General features: G+C 46.5%; 1 protein-coding gene across 11 annotated transcripts in view; it reads right to left on the reverse strand.

The window, feature by feature from the left end:
• The window catches only part of LOC137019322 (centrosomal protein of 128 kDa-like), a 210,961-nt gene that overhangs the window by 50,892 nt on the left and 139,780 nt on the right, over positions 1–20,289 (reverse strand). For all 11 annotated transcript variants that reach the window (XR_010894990.1, XR_010894991.1, XR_010894992.1 and 8 more), the window contains one exon: positions 9,888–9,947. Coding sequence is in view for 8 of the 11 variants with exons in the window: in XM_067384651.1 (XP_067240752.1) it covers positions 9,888–9,947 (60 nt within the window). In the remaining 3 variants the exon portion in view is untranslated. The remainder of the gene's footprint in view (positions 1–9,887; positions 9,948–20,289) is intronic.

Here is a 20,289-nt window from a genome sequence, read left to right on the forward strand (position 1 = left end):
TGGTGTGTGAGCTTGATATGCTGCCACAGGTTGGCACCCGCTTATTATGGTAGGCCTTCTTAAAAAGCGGCCTCTATGTAAGTGTTGGTGGATCCTTTCCCCAGGGTTACTGAGTGCATCACCTGTTGGATTGCATACTCAGGGTAGCTAAATCACTTTTTGAGAAAAGTTAGTATCTGTCAGCTCCCTTTTCAGTTTTCTGTTTATCAGCTATATTGCATATAACGGTGATTGTAGGCTAGACTGTTCAGCCTCCTTCTAGTTAGCAATAGTTTTATACTGCTGTATAATAGATTTCAGTCTGCTCACATACTGTTTTGGATTTACATGCTTCAGGCCCTGCAGCATGTTGTTTGAGGTAGCAGGCTCAACTAGCCTCCCTTAAGCCATGCTGGTTGTGTATGGTTCCCTTTAGTCACATAACTTAGGGTACTTTGCCTGTTTGGAAAGTGTAGCCTAGCACAGGTAGCAGTTAGCTTCCCATAGTTAATTGGGTTAGAGCTGGTTCCCTGTAGCTTGGTTCCCTGGAAATTCACGAACTGAACATTGAATCGGCAGGCCCCTTCAGGCCTCCTTTTTAGTTTACATGTTGGCACAGATTGTGTTTTTCTGTGTGGCTTAGGATGAGATGACAGTAGTGAAACCTTACTGAGGTTTGGTTTAGCCTATTGTTGCTTCTCTGAGTCGATGATTCTAGTTGAGCTAAGAGCCACCTAGCGCCTAGGTTGGATCTTAAGGCTCCTGGAAACGGCCACGAGACTTACGCCATGTGTCCTGGAGGATGCTAAGCCTGTGGGCCGCTTTTTTTGGACACACTGGTGTTTGTTTTGGGTGTATTTCTCTCTGAAAACTAGTCATATACACTTTCGCTGGCCAGGGGCCCAAGTGGTAGATTCAACCCCCTCTTTTGCGGGTTGTTTACCTGGCTTGGGACCTAAACACTACCACGAGCTGATGCCACGTGTTTGTTGAGGTTATAGGCCTTCCAGGCCTTCCTTAATACGTGTTGGCGTACGCTGTACTCCTCTTGTTTAAAGAGTAAGAAGTGTTTTTTACTGAGTACACTGCTTGTCGGATTGTGTTGGGTGGATTATTAAGGAGCACTGTGCAGCTTTCCTTGGCTGCCGTGGAAGTTATCTGTTTCTGTACGTTAGACAGGTGTTCAGAGAGGCGTTTTACCATAAAACGGGTCGTTTTCTGAAGTGTACTTCTGTTGTCATGTTGTAAGTCCCTTCCGGGCCTCCATGATTATGTGCTCTTGGCATAGTCTACCTGTTAGGTGAGCTCTGCACTTCCCCCTTGGGGTTGGGTTTGTAATAGTGCTTAGCTCCCTAAGCTGATTATGGTGGTTGGGCCTTCATCAGGCCCCATCTTAAGGATCAGCCCCATGCTGGTTTGTGCTCCCCTTTCAGGGTTTTCAGCGCACAGCCTCCTCAGTGCGTTAATTAAGCACTGGGTAGATCCTAGGTGAGCGGATTATCTCCCCTCGATATGAGGGTTCATAGCATTCAGCTGAGTTCTGCGCTTCAGGATGCCCGTCTCTACGCGTGGGTCTGAGCTGGTTTCTGCCTTTCTGCAGTCAGTCTTACCTATTTTCTTCTTCAAGAATGCATTCTAGAGGCTCTGTATTCAGACAGGGTTGGCCTGGACTAAGTCTGTTCCCCTTGAAGACCAGGTCGGCCTCCCTGGTGGCAATGAGGGTGACCCCATTCCCCTCAAGAGTGGCTGGCCGAGGTTCCCTTTGGTTCCTTGGCCACATTCCCTTAAAGGGACCACTTTTTCCTTCGGGAAAGTGGGTCCCGGACGCCTTAGTGATTTCTTTAGGCTCTATTTGTTGAAAGAGAAAGGTAGAAGCCTTTTGGAAGTTCAGCTTGGGCTGTTGGCCAAAGGGAATGCTGTCACTGACAGCCTGGTGTGACCCGAGGGGGAGTTGCTGAGCAGTTCGAGAACTGCTTTGAGACCTTTGTTTCAGCCATATTTTTTGGCAGGCACTCTCCTTAATCATGGCAGTGTTGGTATATCGACATCCGGGTCGAGCCCCTATGACGTCATAGGCTGTTGCTGGCCAATGAGCATTGGCATTGTTGGATAGTTGGTTTTTCAGACACCGAGTCACGTGTGACGTTCCCCAAAGCGTGGCAACGCAGAGTCTCGTTCCCTGTTCTCAGGGAACTATGGTTACATACGTAACCTGAGACGTTTTTCATTCATTAAAATGGACCAAAAATTCCCCATGAACTCTCCATTTTTGTCCAATCAAATGCTCTCTAGAATGAGAATGTCCCTCCATTTACTGACTAGAAATAGCAAGTGGCAAACAATGTTTTACAACTGTGATGTACACTAAATGCTAAAGCAGGGCCTTTGATAATGTATCCTTTTTCAATAAAACATATGTCAAGACAGGAAGGAAAACGTCTCGGTTATGTATGTAACCCTCGTTCCCTGAAGGAGGGAACGGAGACGTACGTCAGTAGTGACCGACGAATTGGGATATCGCTAGAGAGCCCTTATCAGCTTCGAGAGAACTAAAACAAGCCAATGAACATTGGCGTGCAATATTTGCATAATGCTCACCGCCCCTAACAGGTGGATATAAATAGGAAGCAGATGCAATCGCACTCTGTTTTTCGCTGAGGAGACAACTGGTGTCTGCACTGCAGCGAGGGTACAGAAACTGTGGCGATGGACGTACGTCTCCGTTCCCTCCTTCAGGGAACGAGGGTTACATACGTAACCGAGACGTTCCCTTTCAGTCGGTCACGTTTGAAGACGTCAGTAGTGACCGACGAATTGGGATCCAAAATAAAGCGCCTGTAGCATATGCACAGGTATCAGGATAATCAATAAACTTTAGAGTTTTCAGAACGCTTTTAACCTGATGAACTGCATTCTTAATCACTAAATCGGCTCCGAACAGTCTGCTAAAGATGAGCCCACTTTACACTTTTGTGGACGTGCGAGGGTAAACAGAAAAACTCCCAACTTCCTCACTTCGGTGACTTCAAAAGGAGCACCCCCCCAGAGACTGACCAGATCCACATTCCAACACCCCACACACACAGGGACACACAAAAACACACACACAGACACACACAGAAACACACAATCATACATATTTAACTGTATATGTAAACTACCACTATGCTGAAATATATACTTCATATATTTTAGGGCCTATGCATGTTTCCTAGTGTTTAAATGAGTGTATTTGTGCTAGTGTGCATTTTAATAGTGGAATTCTGTCTGTAAACCATAACTTCTTGCCTTTCTGATCTGTCGAGTTTGGTCTCTCCGTAAAGCTCCAGACTCGAGCTATTCACTGAGGTGGGTCACATGGCTGACATATGCATTTTTCTATGTGTTTAGTGATACTGTGAAGAAAGCACTCGATCTCGAAATCCAGTCTGATAGCCATTAAGTATGCAAATTCATCTAGGAGACCAAACCAAGAAACTTTGCCTGCCAAATAATGCTGCGCATCTATTGGCCGCTACAATTCAGGAGGTGTGTTAGTTTGGGTTTCCATAAAAACAACGACACACACCTTTTCTTGGACCTCCCGATCGTCTCGTGCACGTCTCTCCGGACACCTCAGGTGACCGCGCTTCCCAACCACGTACGCAGCTCGGGAGGACCACTTCCTTAGACTCTCTCTCTCTTCAGCTAAGTTACTCTTCAGTTTAAACCTCGTTTGAAAAAACCCGCCGGAGAAACCCTCTCGGAAAGGACCAACCAAGCCAAGCGCATTGAAACTGCTACTCACGGACTTGAACCAATAAGCAAGTATTATCATTTATCTGAAATTTGTCTAAACTGATTTCTGTGCTGGCTCTCTCAAAAGGGTTTAACTGTGTAATTTGCCATTCTTTGATCATCTTTCTTTCCCTGTCTTTTCTTCATTTCCACTCTTGTGTATATATATGTGTATACTTCTGTATATATTTTAGACGTATAATCTCTGTAGTCGTAGCTGCATATATTAAACACTTAATTCATGCTCGATTGTTCTGTTTGTTCTTTCAGCTGAAAACCAAGTCACTTTAACATTTTTCGATCGCTTTATGCTTTGAGGCTATAATAGCAAGTTATTTTCATGGCCAGAGAATAACTCTGTTTATAATATTCTGTGAGGGACTTAGTTTGCTGGACAAACGAACAGTTTCTCTAAATAATTATTAAACTAGAACTAATCATATATGTAATTGATTATAATTCGTTGTAATTGATTCACAATATATGTTTAATTCCCCATTGGGTCGATATATGAATCATAATTTATTCATAACCTTATGAATTATTATATTCATATTTCATCCATAAATTGACTAATAACCGCTACATTTGTTACACGCCACAGTTACGAAACCCCTTCCAGTGCCCAGCGCAGGCTCTAGCCACCCGTTGCACCAATGGGACGGTGAAGGGGGCGAGCTTATGCCGGGAGAGTCTACTGCTGTTCCGACATACCCACTAAGTAAACTAGACTACACTGGGAAAGCGAACCCAAGGGGACGCTGCGGAGACCACCACCTACCCTGTGGGGAAGGAGTTTACGTGAGGGGCAGTACGCATACAGAGTCCCTGGGATGGCTCCACCTGAGTAGGGGGAGACTCATCTGACAGGTGACAGCAGAGCTGGCTCTGCTAAGGGGAAGACACGGGCTCACCGTAGGGAGCTTTGACCGTGGAGAATACACATATGGGATCACTCACATAGAGGGATCACAACATATGGAACCCAACCAACAGACAACGTCAAAACGGATGTTGCACTGGCATCAGACACTCCGCAATGTCCGAGCCGAAGGGGAAGGTGGAGGAACTCAACAGTGCTCGCAAAGATGCACGTATCCGGCCCAGGGGGCGGGAATGGCATCGCAAGCAGACACTTAGAGCAGGCTCAACGCGTCTACCGGCTAGTGGAAGCGAGTACACGGGAAGATACCGGCTCTACACGTAAGCTATAAAACCTAGCAAACGTGTTGGGTGTCGCCCAGCCCGCAGCTCTACAGATATCTGTCAGTGAGGCGCCATGAGCCAGTGCCCAGGAAGAAGCCACTCCTCTAGTGGAATGGGCTCTAAACCCGAACGGGCAAGGCACGCCCTGGGAATCATACGCCAGGGCGATGGCATCCACTATCCAGTGGGCCATCCTCTGCTTGGAGACAGCCTTTCCCCTCTGCTGGCCTCCGTAACAGACAAAGAGCTGGTCTGAGGTCCTGAAGCTTCGAGTTCTGTCCACGTAAACGCGCAGAGTGCAAACTGGACAGAGCAAAGCTAGGGCTGGGTCTGCCTCCTCCGAGGGCAGTGCTTGCAGGTTCACTACCTGATCTCTAAAGGGAGTGGTAGGAACCTTGGGCACATATCCGGGTCGGGGTCTCAGGATGACATGAGAATCCCCAGGCCCGAATTCCAGGCACGATTTGTCGACCGAAAATGCGTGCAGGTCCCCTACCCTCTTGAGCGAAGCCAATGCAACCAGGAGGACAGTCTTAAGGGACAGTACTTTTAACTCAACTGACTGCAAAGGCTTGAAGGGATGATGCCGAAGAAATGTAAGAACTAATGTGAGATCCCAAGAGGGTATGGAGGGAGGGCGAGGAGGATTCAGTCTCCTTGCCCCCCTCAGGAACCTGATCAGATCGTGCTTCCCTAAGGACTTCCCATCGACTGCATCATGATGTGCAGCAATAGCGGCAACATACACCTTGAGGGTGGAGACAGCCTTCGCTCCAAGCCCTCTTGCAGGAAGGAAAGCACAGATCTAACCGAGCATGATCGGGGGTCCTCTCGGTGAGAGGAACACCATTCAACGAACAGGTTCCACTTCAATGCATAGAGGTTCCTAGTAGAAGGAGCCCTAGCGGAAGTGATAGTGTCTGCAACCGCTTACGGGAGATCACTTAGAACCTCCGCATCCTGTTCAGGGACCAAACGTGGAGGTTCCAAAGGTCGGGACGCGGGTGCCAAAGGGTGCCCCCTCTCTGAGTCAGAAGATCCTTCCTCAGAGGAATGGTCCAAGGAGGGACTGTCGCGAGGAGCATTAGGTTCGAAAACCAGGTCCGGGTGGGCCAATACGGGCCACCAGCAAGACCTGCTCCTCGTCCTCCCTGACTTTGCACAAGACCTGTGCAAGAAGGCTCACTGGGGGGAATGCATATTTGCGAAGGCCCCGGGGCCAGCTGTGTGCCAGGGCATCTGTGCCGAGTGTGCCCGCGGTCAGGGAATAGAACCACTGGCAATGGGCAGTCTACTGGGAGGCGAACAGATCTATCTGTGCCTCGCCGAAGTGCTGCCAAATCAGCTGGACCACCTGGGGATGGAGCCTCCATTCGCCCGAAAGTGGAGGCTGCCGTGAGAGCTCGTCGGCTGCATGGTTGAGCACACCTGGGACATGAATGGCACGAAGCGACCTCAGATGCTTCTGACTCCATAACAAGAGATGGCGGGCGAGTCACAACATGTGACGGGAGCGTAGACCACCCTGATGGTTGATGTACGCCACAGTCGCGATGTTGTCTGAATGGACTAGAACGTGCTTACCTGTCAGCAGCTCCTTGAAGCGGCCCAGCGCAAGACGAACTGCCAGCAACTCGAGGCAATTGATATGCCAATGCAGCTGAGGCCCCGTCCACAGACCTGAAGCTGCATGCCCGTTGTACGTGGCATCCCACCCCATGGTCGAGGCATCTGTGTGAACCACAGCATGCCTGGACACCTGTTTGAGGGGAACACCAGCCCGCAGGAATGAGGGGTCTGACCATCGGGTGAGAGTGCGACGGCAGCCTGGTGTCACAGGAACACGGAACATACTGTGCTGCCATGCCCATCTCGGGACCTGGCCGTGAAGCCAGTGTTGAAGCGGCCTCATATAAAGCAATTTGAGCGGCGTGACTGCGACTGTGGATGCCACCTGCCCCAGGAGCCTCTGAAAAAGTTTCAGTGGGGGGGGCGTACTCAGGAAGTTCAACACTGACTGGACGCGCTCCTCTGTGAGGCGCGCAGTCTGAGGGACCTAGTCCAGTTCCATACCGAGATAAGAGATCCTCTGCCCGGGGCCGAGTTTGCTCTTGTCCCAGTTGACCCGAAGACCCAACCGGCTGATGTGAGTCAACACCATGTCCCTGTGTTCACACAACTGTTCTCGCAAGCTGGCCAGGATGAGCCAGTCGTCGAGATAGTTGAGAATAGGAACAATGGCCGCCTCCGCAACCTTCGTAAAGACGCGGGGTGACAGGGCCAGCCCGAAAGGCAGGACTTTGTACTGGTATGCTCTGCCCTCGAACGCAAACCGTAGGAAGGGTCTGTGGCGAGGCAAAATCCTTCAGGTCTATCGCTGCGAACCAATCCTGGGAACGGATGCATTCTAAAATGCGTTTCTGTGTGAGCATCTTGAACGGCAGCCTGTGCAGGGACAGATTCAGGACTCGCAGATCCAGGATTGGCCGTAACCCACCTCCTTTCTTCGGTACAATGAAGTAGGGACTGTAGAACCCTGACTTCATATCGGCTGGATCTCCGCTCGGAGAACAGGTGCATTGTCCAGTGTCACCTGAGTGAAATGGACACCCCTGAACAGTACACATGGTGCGGCCTCGACCCTCACACTGCCACCCACTGGCGAGATGAGAGGGGGCTGCGGACGACAAGGCAGAGCCTCGGGTCCAGACAGCTGCAGCCCTCTTGTGACCTGGAGGATTCGGAAACAGCTCTTTTTGTGAAAAAGTGGGACAGACAAACAGACAAAACAAAATCCCCCGGCCCTCCTCCGGGGGTGGGAGAGATGGTGGAATCCTCTCCGGAAGAGCTGAAACTTCCTCCTCCAGGTCGCCCGTCTCAGGATTGCGACTTCCTCGATCTCTTGCCACCTGGCTTGGCCTGAGCGGGCTGGGCGCTCCGTCCGCTGCCGGCTCCCTGCTGTTTGGCTGGTGGAGGCTGCTGCTTTGCCATCTTAGCAGGGGCAGAGGACGACGCGGGCGGGCGCCCTCGGCGACGAGCAGGCTGAGGTTGCGCTGCCGGCGGGGTGGAGGCAGCAGCTGGCCGGCGGGGCAAGACATGTTTAATGGCCTCAGCCTGCTTCTGGGCGGCGGAGAACTGTTGGGCGAAGCTCTCCACCGCATCGCCGAAAAGGCCGGCCTGGGACATGGGGGGGTCCAGGAACCATATTTATCGATCTCCCTCATGTCAGCCAGGTTCAGCCATAAGTGGTGCTGGCGGAGGCGGCCTGCCCACAGGCTCTGTAAGCTTTCTCCTTCAGATTCGAGGAGAATTTACAGGCCCGGGACGGAAGGCGTGGTTCGCCGCACCAGCCGGCGGCCGTAGGACACAACTGCATCGCTACAGACCGCTCGACTGGGGGGATCCCTGTATAGCCTTTAGCCTCTCCGCCATCCAGGGTGGTGAAGGCGGACGAGGGATCTGGTCTCGAACGACTGCTATACGGCATCCGCCAGGACCTCGTCGTGCACTTTCGGAAAGAAAGGCATCGGGGCGGGATGCTGAGGACCAGCGTGACCCGCTCCGAGATACCAAACGTCGAGCCGAGAAGGACCGGGACACGGTGGAGGATTCCATAGGAGCCCGATCTCCTCGGCCGCCCGGAAAAGCACAGCAGTTAACTCAGGATCCGACTCTGCAAAGGCTGGGGCCCCTTGGGGTGGCAGCGCAGCCGAGTCTTCCTCCCCCGAGGACTCTTGTCTCATCACCTTCCGATGCCGTGATCGACATCTGATCTTCTGCAGGTGCACCAAAGGACAGCACCTGACGCTCCGTAGAGGGCCCAGCATGGCACGGTGGTAACACCACGGGCTGCGGTGCTGAAGAGGTGGCAGGGGCCCGCGGAGCAGCGCTTGGCGGGGAAGCCCTCACCGTGATCCTCAAATCACCCTGCCTACACGCCGACGAACCGTCACTCCGACCGGAGCCGGAAAAAACGGCCCCACGGGGCATAGGGGAGGGGACCCCCGCTCTCTGAGAACCAAAGAACGAGAGTCTCGATCTCAGCACCGCGATAGTCATGTTCCTTCAATGAGAACATGAACTATCTACAAAAGCCGATTCAGTGTGCTGAACGCCCAAACACGTGATGCAGCGATTGTGCCCATCAGCAGGGACCAGGGAACGACCACACCCAGTACCGCACAGACGAAATGACATCTTGTAAAGACGCAGGGTTCGTCTGTGAAGTCTCTTTTAGAAGGGGAAATTTCAGCTCTTTCTGTGCCGAGACACACAGGGAGTGTCGCAACGTGTATAACAACACAGGAGTACCGGCCCAAATCGCAAACCAAACAATGGATTTATGGCGGAACGCTGTATCAACAGCAGAAGTTTCTGCCCGGCTCCTTTAGCTCGCGACCTCGCTGCAGTGTTGTTGCTCCAACACGGTAAGCTAAATCTTGTAGTGTTTCAGTCAGCTGCAGGACACCAATAGTTTGGCTCCGAAGCGAAAGACAAAGTGTGATTGCATCTGCTTCCTATTTTTAGGGCGGTGCGCATTATGCAAATATCGCACGCCAATGTTCATTGGCTTGTTTTAGTTCTCTCGAAGTTGATAGGGGCTCTCTAGCGATATCCCAATTCGTTGATCACTACTGACGTACGTCGAATGTGACCGACTGAAAGGGAACTCTGCTTGTCACTGCTTGTCTGCAAGCCATTTCATGGGGTCTTTAAATGTGTTGATGTATACATCAGACAGACCACTACAAACAAAAAGCAACAACCAACTACACATGCATTTAAAATACACATTTTGGAAATAAAACCTGATAAAACATGACATTAAATCCCTGAGAGCTGAGACAGTAAAAAACAACAGCTGTGTTAAGATGAATGACATCAGCTAGAGAAATGATCATCAAAAGATGGGCTCAACAATATACCTTAACCTCAGCAAGCCAGCGATGGGAATCCTTTTGCATTCCTGGAGTCAGGGTAATGGCCTACAACACAAAATACACATGTGGCGTTGTGTTATGTTAGCTGTTTTGCTATACAAATTATGCATGAAAGCCATAAAACCAGAAAGTCCCATATAATGAGGCATTATGTAAAATTGCACACCTCTAAGGAGATTGAGAAGGAAAAATATAAAGTACACTTAGCACTATCAGAGTTCATCTTTATTAATATATACACACAAAATTGGATCTTCAGTGGTTCTTTGGGGTAGGTCCCATACAAAGAACCCGTTAAGACCATGTATAGTTCTTTAAAGGTTCTCTAACTCTCTTAACTCGATCAATCACAACACACTGGTCCAGCCGACCAATCGAGAGCACATTCCGGGTCAAGAACGATGTGCTGCCGCTTTGCACCTGGACTGTTTGTATGTTTTTGCTACATATTTTTCCACTGTTCTGTTTGGATTATTTTTGTCAGTATTCTGTCTGGATTACTCAATTTCTCACTGCTGATCTTTGAACTGGACTATTGTCATTATCAAACTCATGTTGTCTGTGAGCTTGCCGCCGGGCTGCTGCTAGCCCTCTACCTGTTAATGTCTCCACCACGTTCGGCTCTTCTGATGGGTGAGTTTGTTTAATCGCTTGCTATCTGGGTGTGTTATCTCCTATTTAGTTTGCTGTTTTTGGTGAAGTGGCGTTCAGGATCTGGCTAACGTGGTTTTTGCCTGTGATCGGCTCGCATTTGCTCAGTACTAACATGCCTCGGGCAAAACTTTTTCTTTTTTCTTCTCTTATCTGCCTCATTTTTTTCACTTCCATAATGGATATTAAATATTTACCATTGCAGCTAAGGGCCTTGAATTGCAACCCGCGTCTTGATTCTGTGACGTATGTAAACATACAACAGTAAAATGCATGGCAGAACAGGGTGCCAAACGTTTACCTTTAATAAAATAACAGTTAAAGATAGTTAAAAAAGAAACGGTCAATGACAGGCAAAAGTGTCTGCCAAACAAAAACTAATATTAAGGTAAAATGTCCTAATTCATGTCATATTTGTTTTTTTAATGTTTTACAAAAAACAGTAATTTTACAGGTATTTCCTGGATTAATACTGTGAAACATTCTCTGTAAAACTCTTGCAGTTAACCATTAGCTCACAAGAGCACACATGCATGAGCCAATGTAACTGCAGCATGACATCAACATTTCTTCTTCTTGTGGACTGAAGCACAGGCTCTAATCTTCAGCACAATGGTAACCTCAAATAAAAATGTTGCTAAATAGTACTAAAAGTGGTTAATTTGCTTGTAATCATAGGGTAACCACTTTAAGTGCTATATAGCACCTATCTTTAAAGGTTCTATACACCACCTATGTCTAATGGTGCTATGTAGAACCATAAGAGTCTCATGTGGGGGCCCTGGAATATTTCCGTATAGGGGGGCCTTGGGGGCAAAATGATTGAGAACCACATTATCTTCAGGAAATACACTGTACACTGTAAAAAAAATAAAATAAATAACAGATTTTTTTTTTAGGTTGTTTTATTTTAAATTGTTGTCAAAACTCTGTAAAACCATCTCTAAATTAACAACTCTGCTGTTATTTTATGTATTATGACATTAATGAAAAATTACAGTAATTCACATTTTTTTATTCAGAAAAAATACTGTATTTGTTCACAGTATTTTTCTGTTTTCCTAAATTACATACAAATCTATATAAAATTACAAAAATAATCTGTAATTAATACAATAACAAAACAGATAATAAAATTGTCAAATGACTGGCAGCAACAGGTGCCAAACTGCACCAAAAAAAATTAAGTAAAATCTATTTAAATAAGCTGTCTCATGACTAGCAGCAACAGAACATTAAACACTAACGGATCATCTTCACTTATTACAGTCTGATTTGACTATTTCTCTCATACGAAAGTTCTTAATCAGAATTAAAAGAGGTTTAGATGTTGATGTTTTATTGGAAATAATACAATTTGAAGTCACAATTATGGAGGTAAGTGTTTGCTTTAGTTGGGCTCTTGACCCTTCACTTTTTAACATAACTTTTTCTCTGGCTGCTGTACTTGTGTTTTTCTAAGCACATTTGTTACAGCAAAAGTTCAGATCTGATGATGTTGTTTACTTATTGATGATTATACAATCATCATCTCATGTCCTGATTCACTGATCTCATCCATAGTCTAGTCTCTAATTCTTTATATAGAAAAGCACTTATAGCTGTGTCTTTTAGACTCACACAAACATCAAGAATCAGCATATGAACCTCACAAATTCAGAATTGATCTGAATATTTTTTGACTGTCACCATTGTTGAGATTCACACACTGAATCTTTAATTTTATGTGTGTACATGATCCTGTCCAAATAATTTCTGCATAATGACTTAAACCTTTCAAAATATCAAATCAGGACAGGATTGTATGCAGTATAATAGGGGTACAAACAAGTGAAATTAATCAATCCAAATATTATATTTAGAAATTAGACTCTGGATGAGATCAGTGAATCAGGTCACTCCATGATGACTGAATCATCATCAGTAAGTAACCAACTTCAACAAACCAGAATTTCTTTTGCATCTTTTGCTATAACAAATATGATTTAGAAACACACAGCAACAGCAGCCAGAGAAAAAAAAATATGTTAAAAAGTCAAGGGTCAAGAGACCAAGTAAATCAAACACTGACCTCTATAACTGTGACTTCAAACTGTATTATTTTCAATAAAACATCAACATTTAAACCTCTGTTAATTCTCATTAAGAAGTTTTGTATGAGAGAAATACAGTAATAAACAAAAAATAAACTGGACTGTAATAAGTGAAGATGCTGAGATCTAGAGAGGTCTATTAGTGTTTAATATTATGTTGCTGCCAGTCATGTTTTTAGCTTTTAAATAAGGATTAAAGAATAAATTTTTTTTTTTTTTTTTTTTTTTTTTTACAGTGAAGGTTGTTTGATCATAATAACATAATTGTAAAATAACAATGTGTTCAGCTTATTTATGGAGATTTTACTTTAATTTGATGTTGTTTGTTTGGCAGTCATTGCTGCCAGTCATTTGACCGTTTTATCATATAACTGGTTTGTTATTTTATTAACTACACATTTTTCTAATTTTAAATACATTTGTATATAATTTAGGAAAACAGAAAATACTGTATAAAAAATATTACTGTAATTTGTCATAATACTTAAAATAACAACTGAGTAGTTAATTTAGAGATAATTTTACTTAGTTTTGACTAAATATTTTTTTTTGTTTTTTTTACACAGTGTACAGTGTAATTCCTGAAGATAACATGGTTCCCTTTCGATACTCTCACTCATACTGCGTATGGGGAAAAGCTCCTTTTTCCTCCTTGCTGAAGCCTTTTACAATAGCGCAGTGAAAACTGCACGTCTATTGGCTCAAAGGAATGAAACTCTGTGAGCCAATGACGGCGCGGCGTAGTCGCGCGAGCCAAAACGGGCGTGGCTTATGGCTATATAAGCCAGCGTTTCGCCGTTGGATACAGTTCTCTCTCCCTCAGCGACGATCTACGCTTCGCTGGATCCTGCTGATCGCCTTCGCCGCCGAACGAGCTCTCTACGCCGTGGAAGAGGCCCTGCAGAGGACAGCTGAATCTGCCGCCTGCTCCCGCCGGCGCCGCCGAAGACTGCCGCCCAGAGCCCTGCTCTCGCCGCCCGCCGCAAGCTTCCGGTTTCGCTTTCAGCTAGTCTCCTGGCCACACGGGTTGAGGCCTGGCAAGCCATCCCCGGAGTGTCACAGTGGGTCATCGGGACCATATCCAATGGTTACTCCCTACAGTTCGCCCGCAGGCCGCCGCGCTTCAGCGGTGTGGTCACCACTTCGGTCAAAACAGACGACGCTCATGTCCTCCGTGCAGAAGTGACGTCTCTGCTACAGAAGGGAGCCATAGAAATCGTTCCCCCCGCAGAGAGCGAGTCTGGCTTCTACAGCCGCTACTTTGTTGTCCCCAAGAAAGAAGGCGGTCTCAGACCCATCTTAGACTTAAGACTTCTGAACCTCTCCCTCATGAGACGGAAGTTCAGAATGTTGACATTGAAGCAGATCCTCACGCAAATCCGCCCCGGGGACTGGTTCTTCTCACTGGACCTGAAGGATGCGTACTTCCACATCCAAATAGCCCCTCGCCACAGGCCTTTCTTGAGATTCGCCTTCGAGGGTGTGGCTTATCAATACAAAGTCCTGCCCTTCGGGCTGTCTCTAGCTCCCCGCACGTTTACCAAGTGCATGGACTCGGCGCTTCTCCCTCTAAGGAAGATGGGGATCCGAGTTTTGAATTACCTCGACGACTGGCTCGTACTGGCCCAGTCTCGTACCGAGCTAGAATACCACAGATCCGTGCTCCTCAGCCACCTTCAGTGCCTGGGACTCAGGGTCAATTTTGCCAAGAGCTCACTGCTCCCCAGCCAGCGTATCATGTTCCTGGGCGCAGTCTTCGACTCAGTCCGCATGAGGGCTGTAGTCTCTCCAGAGCGCGCTCTGATGATTCAGAAGCTCTCTGCATCAGTCAGGAACAATGCCCGTTACCCTCTGAAGACTTTCCAGAGGATGTTAGGGCTGATGGCTTCCGCCTCCCCAGTAATGCAACTCGGCCTCCTATGAATGTGGCCTCTGCAACACTGGCTGTAACTCAGGGTTCCAATACATGCTTGGCGGCACGGCTGCTTCCTTATCACGGTCAATCAGGCCTGCGTTACAGCCCTGAGACCTTGGACGAACCCCAGCTGGTTCAAGCCTGGAGTCCCCCTTCAGTCGGTAACAAGAAGGAAGGTGCTTTCGACGGACGCCTCCAACACGGGTTGGGGCGCCGTTTTCGAGTGCAGACCAGCCTTCGGCTCGTGGACTCACGAGCAGAGCCATCTGCACATCAACTGCCTCGAGATGCTGGCAGTAGAGCATGCCCTGAACTCTTTTCAGGCGTTGCTGGAAGGACACCACGTCCTAGTCCAGTCGGACAGCATGGCGGTCGTGTCGTATATAAACCACCAAGGAGGCCTTTCGTCCAGCCGCCTTTGCGCCCTGGCAAAGCGCCTCCTCGAATGGGCAATGCCCAGGTTGCAGTCGCTCAAAGTGGCACACATTCCTGGCAAGTCGAACCTTGGGGCAGACATGCTATCGCGGAGCAACGGCTCAGACGAGTGGATGCTCCACCCTCAAACGGTACGAAAGATTTGGGAGATCTTCGGCAAGGCAGAGGTCGACCTCTTCGCCTCAGAAGACAACTCTCACTGCCCAACCTTCTTTTCAAAACAGACGGATGCCCTGGCCCAGACCTGGCCCAGGCTCCTCCTTTATGCTTTTCCCCCAATCGCAATGATCCCTTGTGTGAACAGACGAATCAGGGAGGACAAACACAGAGTCCTGCTGGTGGCCCCACTCTGGAGGACCCGAACCTGGTCCTCAGAGCTGTTCAGGCTCTCCACGAGAGACCCATGGCCTATCCCCCTGAGAAGAGACCTCCTCTCTCAGGCGAACAGGACAGTCTGGCACCCCCAGCCCCAGCTTTGGGCTCTGCACCTATGGTCCCTCGATGGGAGCCGCTAAGCAGTCCAGCAGGCGTCTCTACACCCAGAAATGGTCTGTCTTTGTTGACTGGTGCTCGACGCACAGCGTCGACCCTGTGGAGAGTGACGTATCCCAGATACTGCCATCAGCCCTAACATCCTCTGGAAAGTCTTCAGAGGGTAACGGGCATTGTTCCTGACTGATGCCGAGAGCTTCTGAATCGTCAGAGCGCGCTCTGGAGAGACTACAGCCCTCATGCGGACTGAGTCGAAGACTGCGCCCAGGAACATGATTGTCACGAGTATCACATATTAATGCAGTAGCATCCTCTGCCCCAAACACTAGCTCCCTACCACCGCCAATACATCTGGAGAACAGATTTGAAGTGTTAATGAATGTGGGTGAGGAATCTAATGTGGGTGAGGAATCCCCAAACATGATCGGACACAGATCAAATCAGCCAGCAGCTAACACCGATGCTAACTGCCGCTCAAGGTTGAACAGTCAGCGGCACTCAGCTCAGAGAGCAGCCGAACCCAGGACTCTGATAGTGGGTGACTCTATTATCACAAACATTAGTAGCAGGAATACAACTACATGCTGCCTTCCACAAGCAACAGTTTCTGATGTAAAAAGGGAACTTAAGAGCATTCTGATGAAGTATAAAACTGCAAATCGACTAATCATTCATGTGGGGAAGAATGATATTCGGAAGGAGCAGTCAGAACTCCTTAAGAGGGATTTCAATGAACTTTTCGAAATGCTTAAAAGACTAAAAGTTCAGTCGTTCATCAGTGGACCACTCTCAGCAAGAGGAACAAATAGATTTACACAGTTGCTTGGACTTAACACATGGCTGCAAAAAACCTGCAACTTAAAAGGACTGAATTTCATCGACAACTTCAATCTGTTCTGGAGTCAGAGACAACTGTTCACTCATGATGGCCTGCACCCAAACAAACTGGGCTCAAGAGTGCTAAAGGACAATATTTACTTCTGCCTCCATCATCCTTCAGCAGTGTGTGCAAATCCACTCCACCTGAATGGCACAAACACACCTGGACAGAGTACAACTGACCACAGGACTTCATTTCAGCAGCTGAATGATAACACCACGCAGCCACAACAACCACTGCTCACGGACACAATCTTGACTGAGCCCTGCCCACAGAGCTCACCGAGAGACAGTGACGTGTTAGAACTGCTCCAAGATTCAGCACCCAAGGACGACTTTCGGGAAAACAGCCAGGGAAGCCAGGACAACATATTACAGCCTCCGGTAACACCAGAGCAACAGCCCCTCTCACCGGACACGTTATCCCTCTCTCCAGCATCCCCTCTTCTGTGCTTCTCAGAGAAAATGGAGGAACTGGTGTACGCTGGAACCAAACTCTCCCACTCTTTTGCTGCGAGCCCCCAGATATCAACAAAAAAGCGTCAAGCCCCGAAACCACCAAAGTCTGTGGGCCCAGCTCGCCCTCCTCCTCCTCCTGTGAGAGCTCTTCGGCCCCTGCCACAATGCCAGTGCCCTCACCCTCCTTCATCTGTTCTAGGTGAATCAAAAACAACCGATAACAGCTCTCAGTGATGTGTGTCAGGTCCCCGCTATGATAACAGTGACTTTATCAAATGTTTACAGAACAAGCGGGAACCCAGTGTGCCTGCAGCTTTCTCTATTTCTGTTTTATTACGTTATAGAAAGCCTAAGGCCTTTTCAAACAGTTTGGCAAACCCATTTAATCTGCTACCTATTACACGTCAAACTAAGATTACTGTAGAGACAGAAAGTAAGACTGTTAAGTTAGCACTTCTAAACATACGCTCACTTAAAAATAAATCACTTCTAGTCAATGACTTAATAACCACAAACAACCTAGATTTTATTCTTCTAAATGAAACATGGCTTGAAGACAGCTGCAGTGCAACAATCCTGAATGAAACAGCCCCTCCTAACTTTACTTTTATGAGTGTCTGCAGAGCTGTTAGGAGAGGTGGAGGTGTAGCTGCTCTATTTAAAGATGTCTATCAATGCAAGCAAGTGTCATTTGGTGATTACTTGTCTTTCGAATACTTGGGTATTGTATTAAAAGGTGCTCCTCGCATTCTACTTATAGTTATCTACAGGCCTCCAAAATACTCTCCAGCCTTTGTGGAGGACTTTACAGAACGGTTATCAGCAATTTCCTCAGAGTTTGACTGTTTTGCTATTACTGGGGACTTTAACATCCACATAGAAAATGCAGAATCCAGTATGGCAAAAGAAATCATAACTGTTTTGAATACTTTTGATCTGACTCAGCATGTACATGGACCTACACACAATCGTGGACACACTCTAGATTTAATTATCAGTAAGGGTCTAAACATTTCATCCATTGTCATTAAGGATGTAGCGCTATCTGATCATTTCTGTATTTTCTTTGAAATATTGATCTGTCCGACTGTTGAAGCTAGATCTGTCTCGGTCAAAAAGCGATGCTTAAATGAGAACACTAGTGCACTGTTTATGAAGGCTATATCTTTAACACCAAGCATATCTGCAGACTCTGTTGATTTTCTCCTTGATTCTTTTAACTCAAAAGTAAAGAATGTTATTGATAACATTGCTCCTGTGAAAGTCAGGAAGAAGAGTGGCAGACAAAAAGCACCATGGAGAAACTCAACAGCAGTGAAAAATATGAAAAGACAATGCAGAAAAGCTGAGCGCATGTGGCGAAAGACAAAACTTGAAATCCATTATAACATCTATAAAGATATTCTTCATGCTTTCAATGTGGAATTAGTTAAAGCTAGACAGACCTTCTTCTCTAATATTATAAACAGAAACTTAAACAACACCCGCACTCTTTTTGCTACAGTAGAGAGACTAACAAACCCCCCAAGTCAGATTCCCAGTGAAATGCTCTCAGACAGCAAATGTAGTGAATTTGCTTCCTTCTTCTCTGAGAAAATTAATAATATCAGAAAGGCGATCAGCACATCCTTGAGCTGCACTGGGGTAAAACAGATCAGATCACAACCTCAGAAAGTAGCTATTATATCTGATTTCGAAGCAATTGATGGTAAAATTTTGGAAGAAACAGTACAGCACCTTAAAACATCAACCTGCGCCCTTGACACACTTCCCACATCTTTTTTCAAAAGAGTGTTTAACTGTTTAGAAGCAGATCTCCTAGAAATGGTAAATGCCTCACTTCTCTCTGGGACTTTTCCAAAATCCCTGAAAACTGCAGTTGTCAAGCCCCTCCTGAAAAAGAGCAATCTGGATAACACCATATTGAGCAACTACAGGCCAATCTCAAATCTTCCTTTCATAGGCAAGATCATTGAAAAAGTTGTTTTCAATCAGCTGAACAAGTTCTTAAGCTTGAATGGATACTTTGATAACTTTCAATCTGGTTTCCGACCACATCACAGCACAGAGACAGCACTCATAAAGATAATAAATGATATTCGCCTTAACACAGATTCAGGTAAATTATCAGTGCTGGTTCTTCTCGACCTCAGTGCTGCGTTTGACACTGTCGATCAAAACATTCTTCTTGACAGGCTGGAAAACTGGGTTGGGCTTTCTGGGATGGTCCTTAAATGGTTCAGGTCATACTTAGAAGGGAGAGGTTATTATGTGAGTATCGGTGACCATAAGTCTGAGTGGACATCCATGACATGCGGAGTCCCTCAAGGTTCAATACTTGCACCCCTTCTGTTCAACCTATATATGCTGCCACTGAGCCAAATAATGAGAAAGAACCAAATTGCATATCACAGCTATGCAGGTGACACCCAGATTTACCTAGCCCTATCACCCAACGACTACAGCCCCATTGACTCCCTGTGTCAATGCATTGATGAAATTAAAAATTGGATGTGCCTAAACTTCCTTCAGTTAAACAAAGACAAAACTGAAGTCATTGTGTTTGGAAACAAAGATGAAGTTCTCAAAGTGAACATGTACCTTCACTCTAGGGGTCAAACAACTAAAAATCAAGTCAGGAATCTTGGTGTGATTTTGGAGTCAGACCTGAGTTTCAGTAGCCATGTAAAGACAATAACTAAATCAGCATATTATCATCTCAAAAATATTGCAAGAATTAGATGCTTTGTCTCCAGTCAAGACTTAGAGAAACTTGTTCATGCTTTCAACACCAGCAGGGTGGATTATTGTAATGGGCTCCTCACTGGTCTTCCCAAAAAGACCATAAGACAGCTGCAGCTCGTACAGAACGCTGCTGCCAGGATTCTGAGCAGAACCCGAAAACATGAACACTTCACACCAGTCCTCAGGTCCTTGCACTGGCTTCCAGTTGCATTTAGAATTGATTTTAAAGTACTGTTGCTTGTTTATAAATCACTCAATGGCCTAGGACCTTAATACATTGCAGATATGCTCATAGAATATAAACCTAACAGATCACTCAGATCATCAGGATCAACTCACTTAAAAATACCAAGGGCTCACTCAAAGCATTTAGTCTGCTTTTAGCTGTTATGCCAGCCGCAGCTGGAACCAGCTTCCAGAAGAGATCAGGTGTGCTCCAACAGTAGCCACATTCAAATCCAGACTCAAAACACATCTTTTTACCTATGCATTTGCTGATTGAGCACTGTGCTATGTCCGAACTGTTTGCACTTTATTTTATACGTATTATCTTTTTATTCTTTAAATTCTTTTCCTGTTTTTATTTCATTTTTAATGTATTTTTATATCTTTTATGTATCATCATGATTCTGACTTTTAATGCATTTTAAATCCAAGCAAAATTATCTGTTTTTACTGTTATTTCTATTCCTTATGTTTTATTTTTATTCTTCTTCTT

This window comes from Chanodichthys erythropterus, chromosome 4 (assembly GCF_024489055.1).
Source record: "Chanodichthys erythropterus isolate Z2021 chromosome 4, ASM2448905v1, whole genome shotgun sequence".
Taxonomy (NCBI): Eukaryota; Metazoa; Chordata; class Actinopteri; order Cypriniformes; family Xenocyprididae; genus Chanodichthys; species Chanodichthys erythropterus.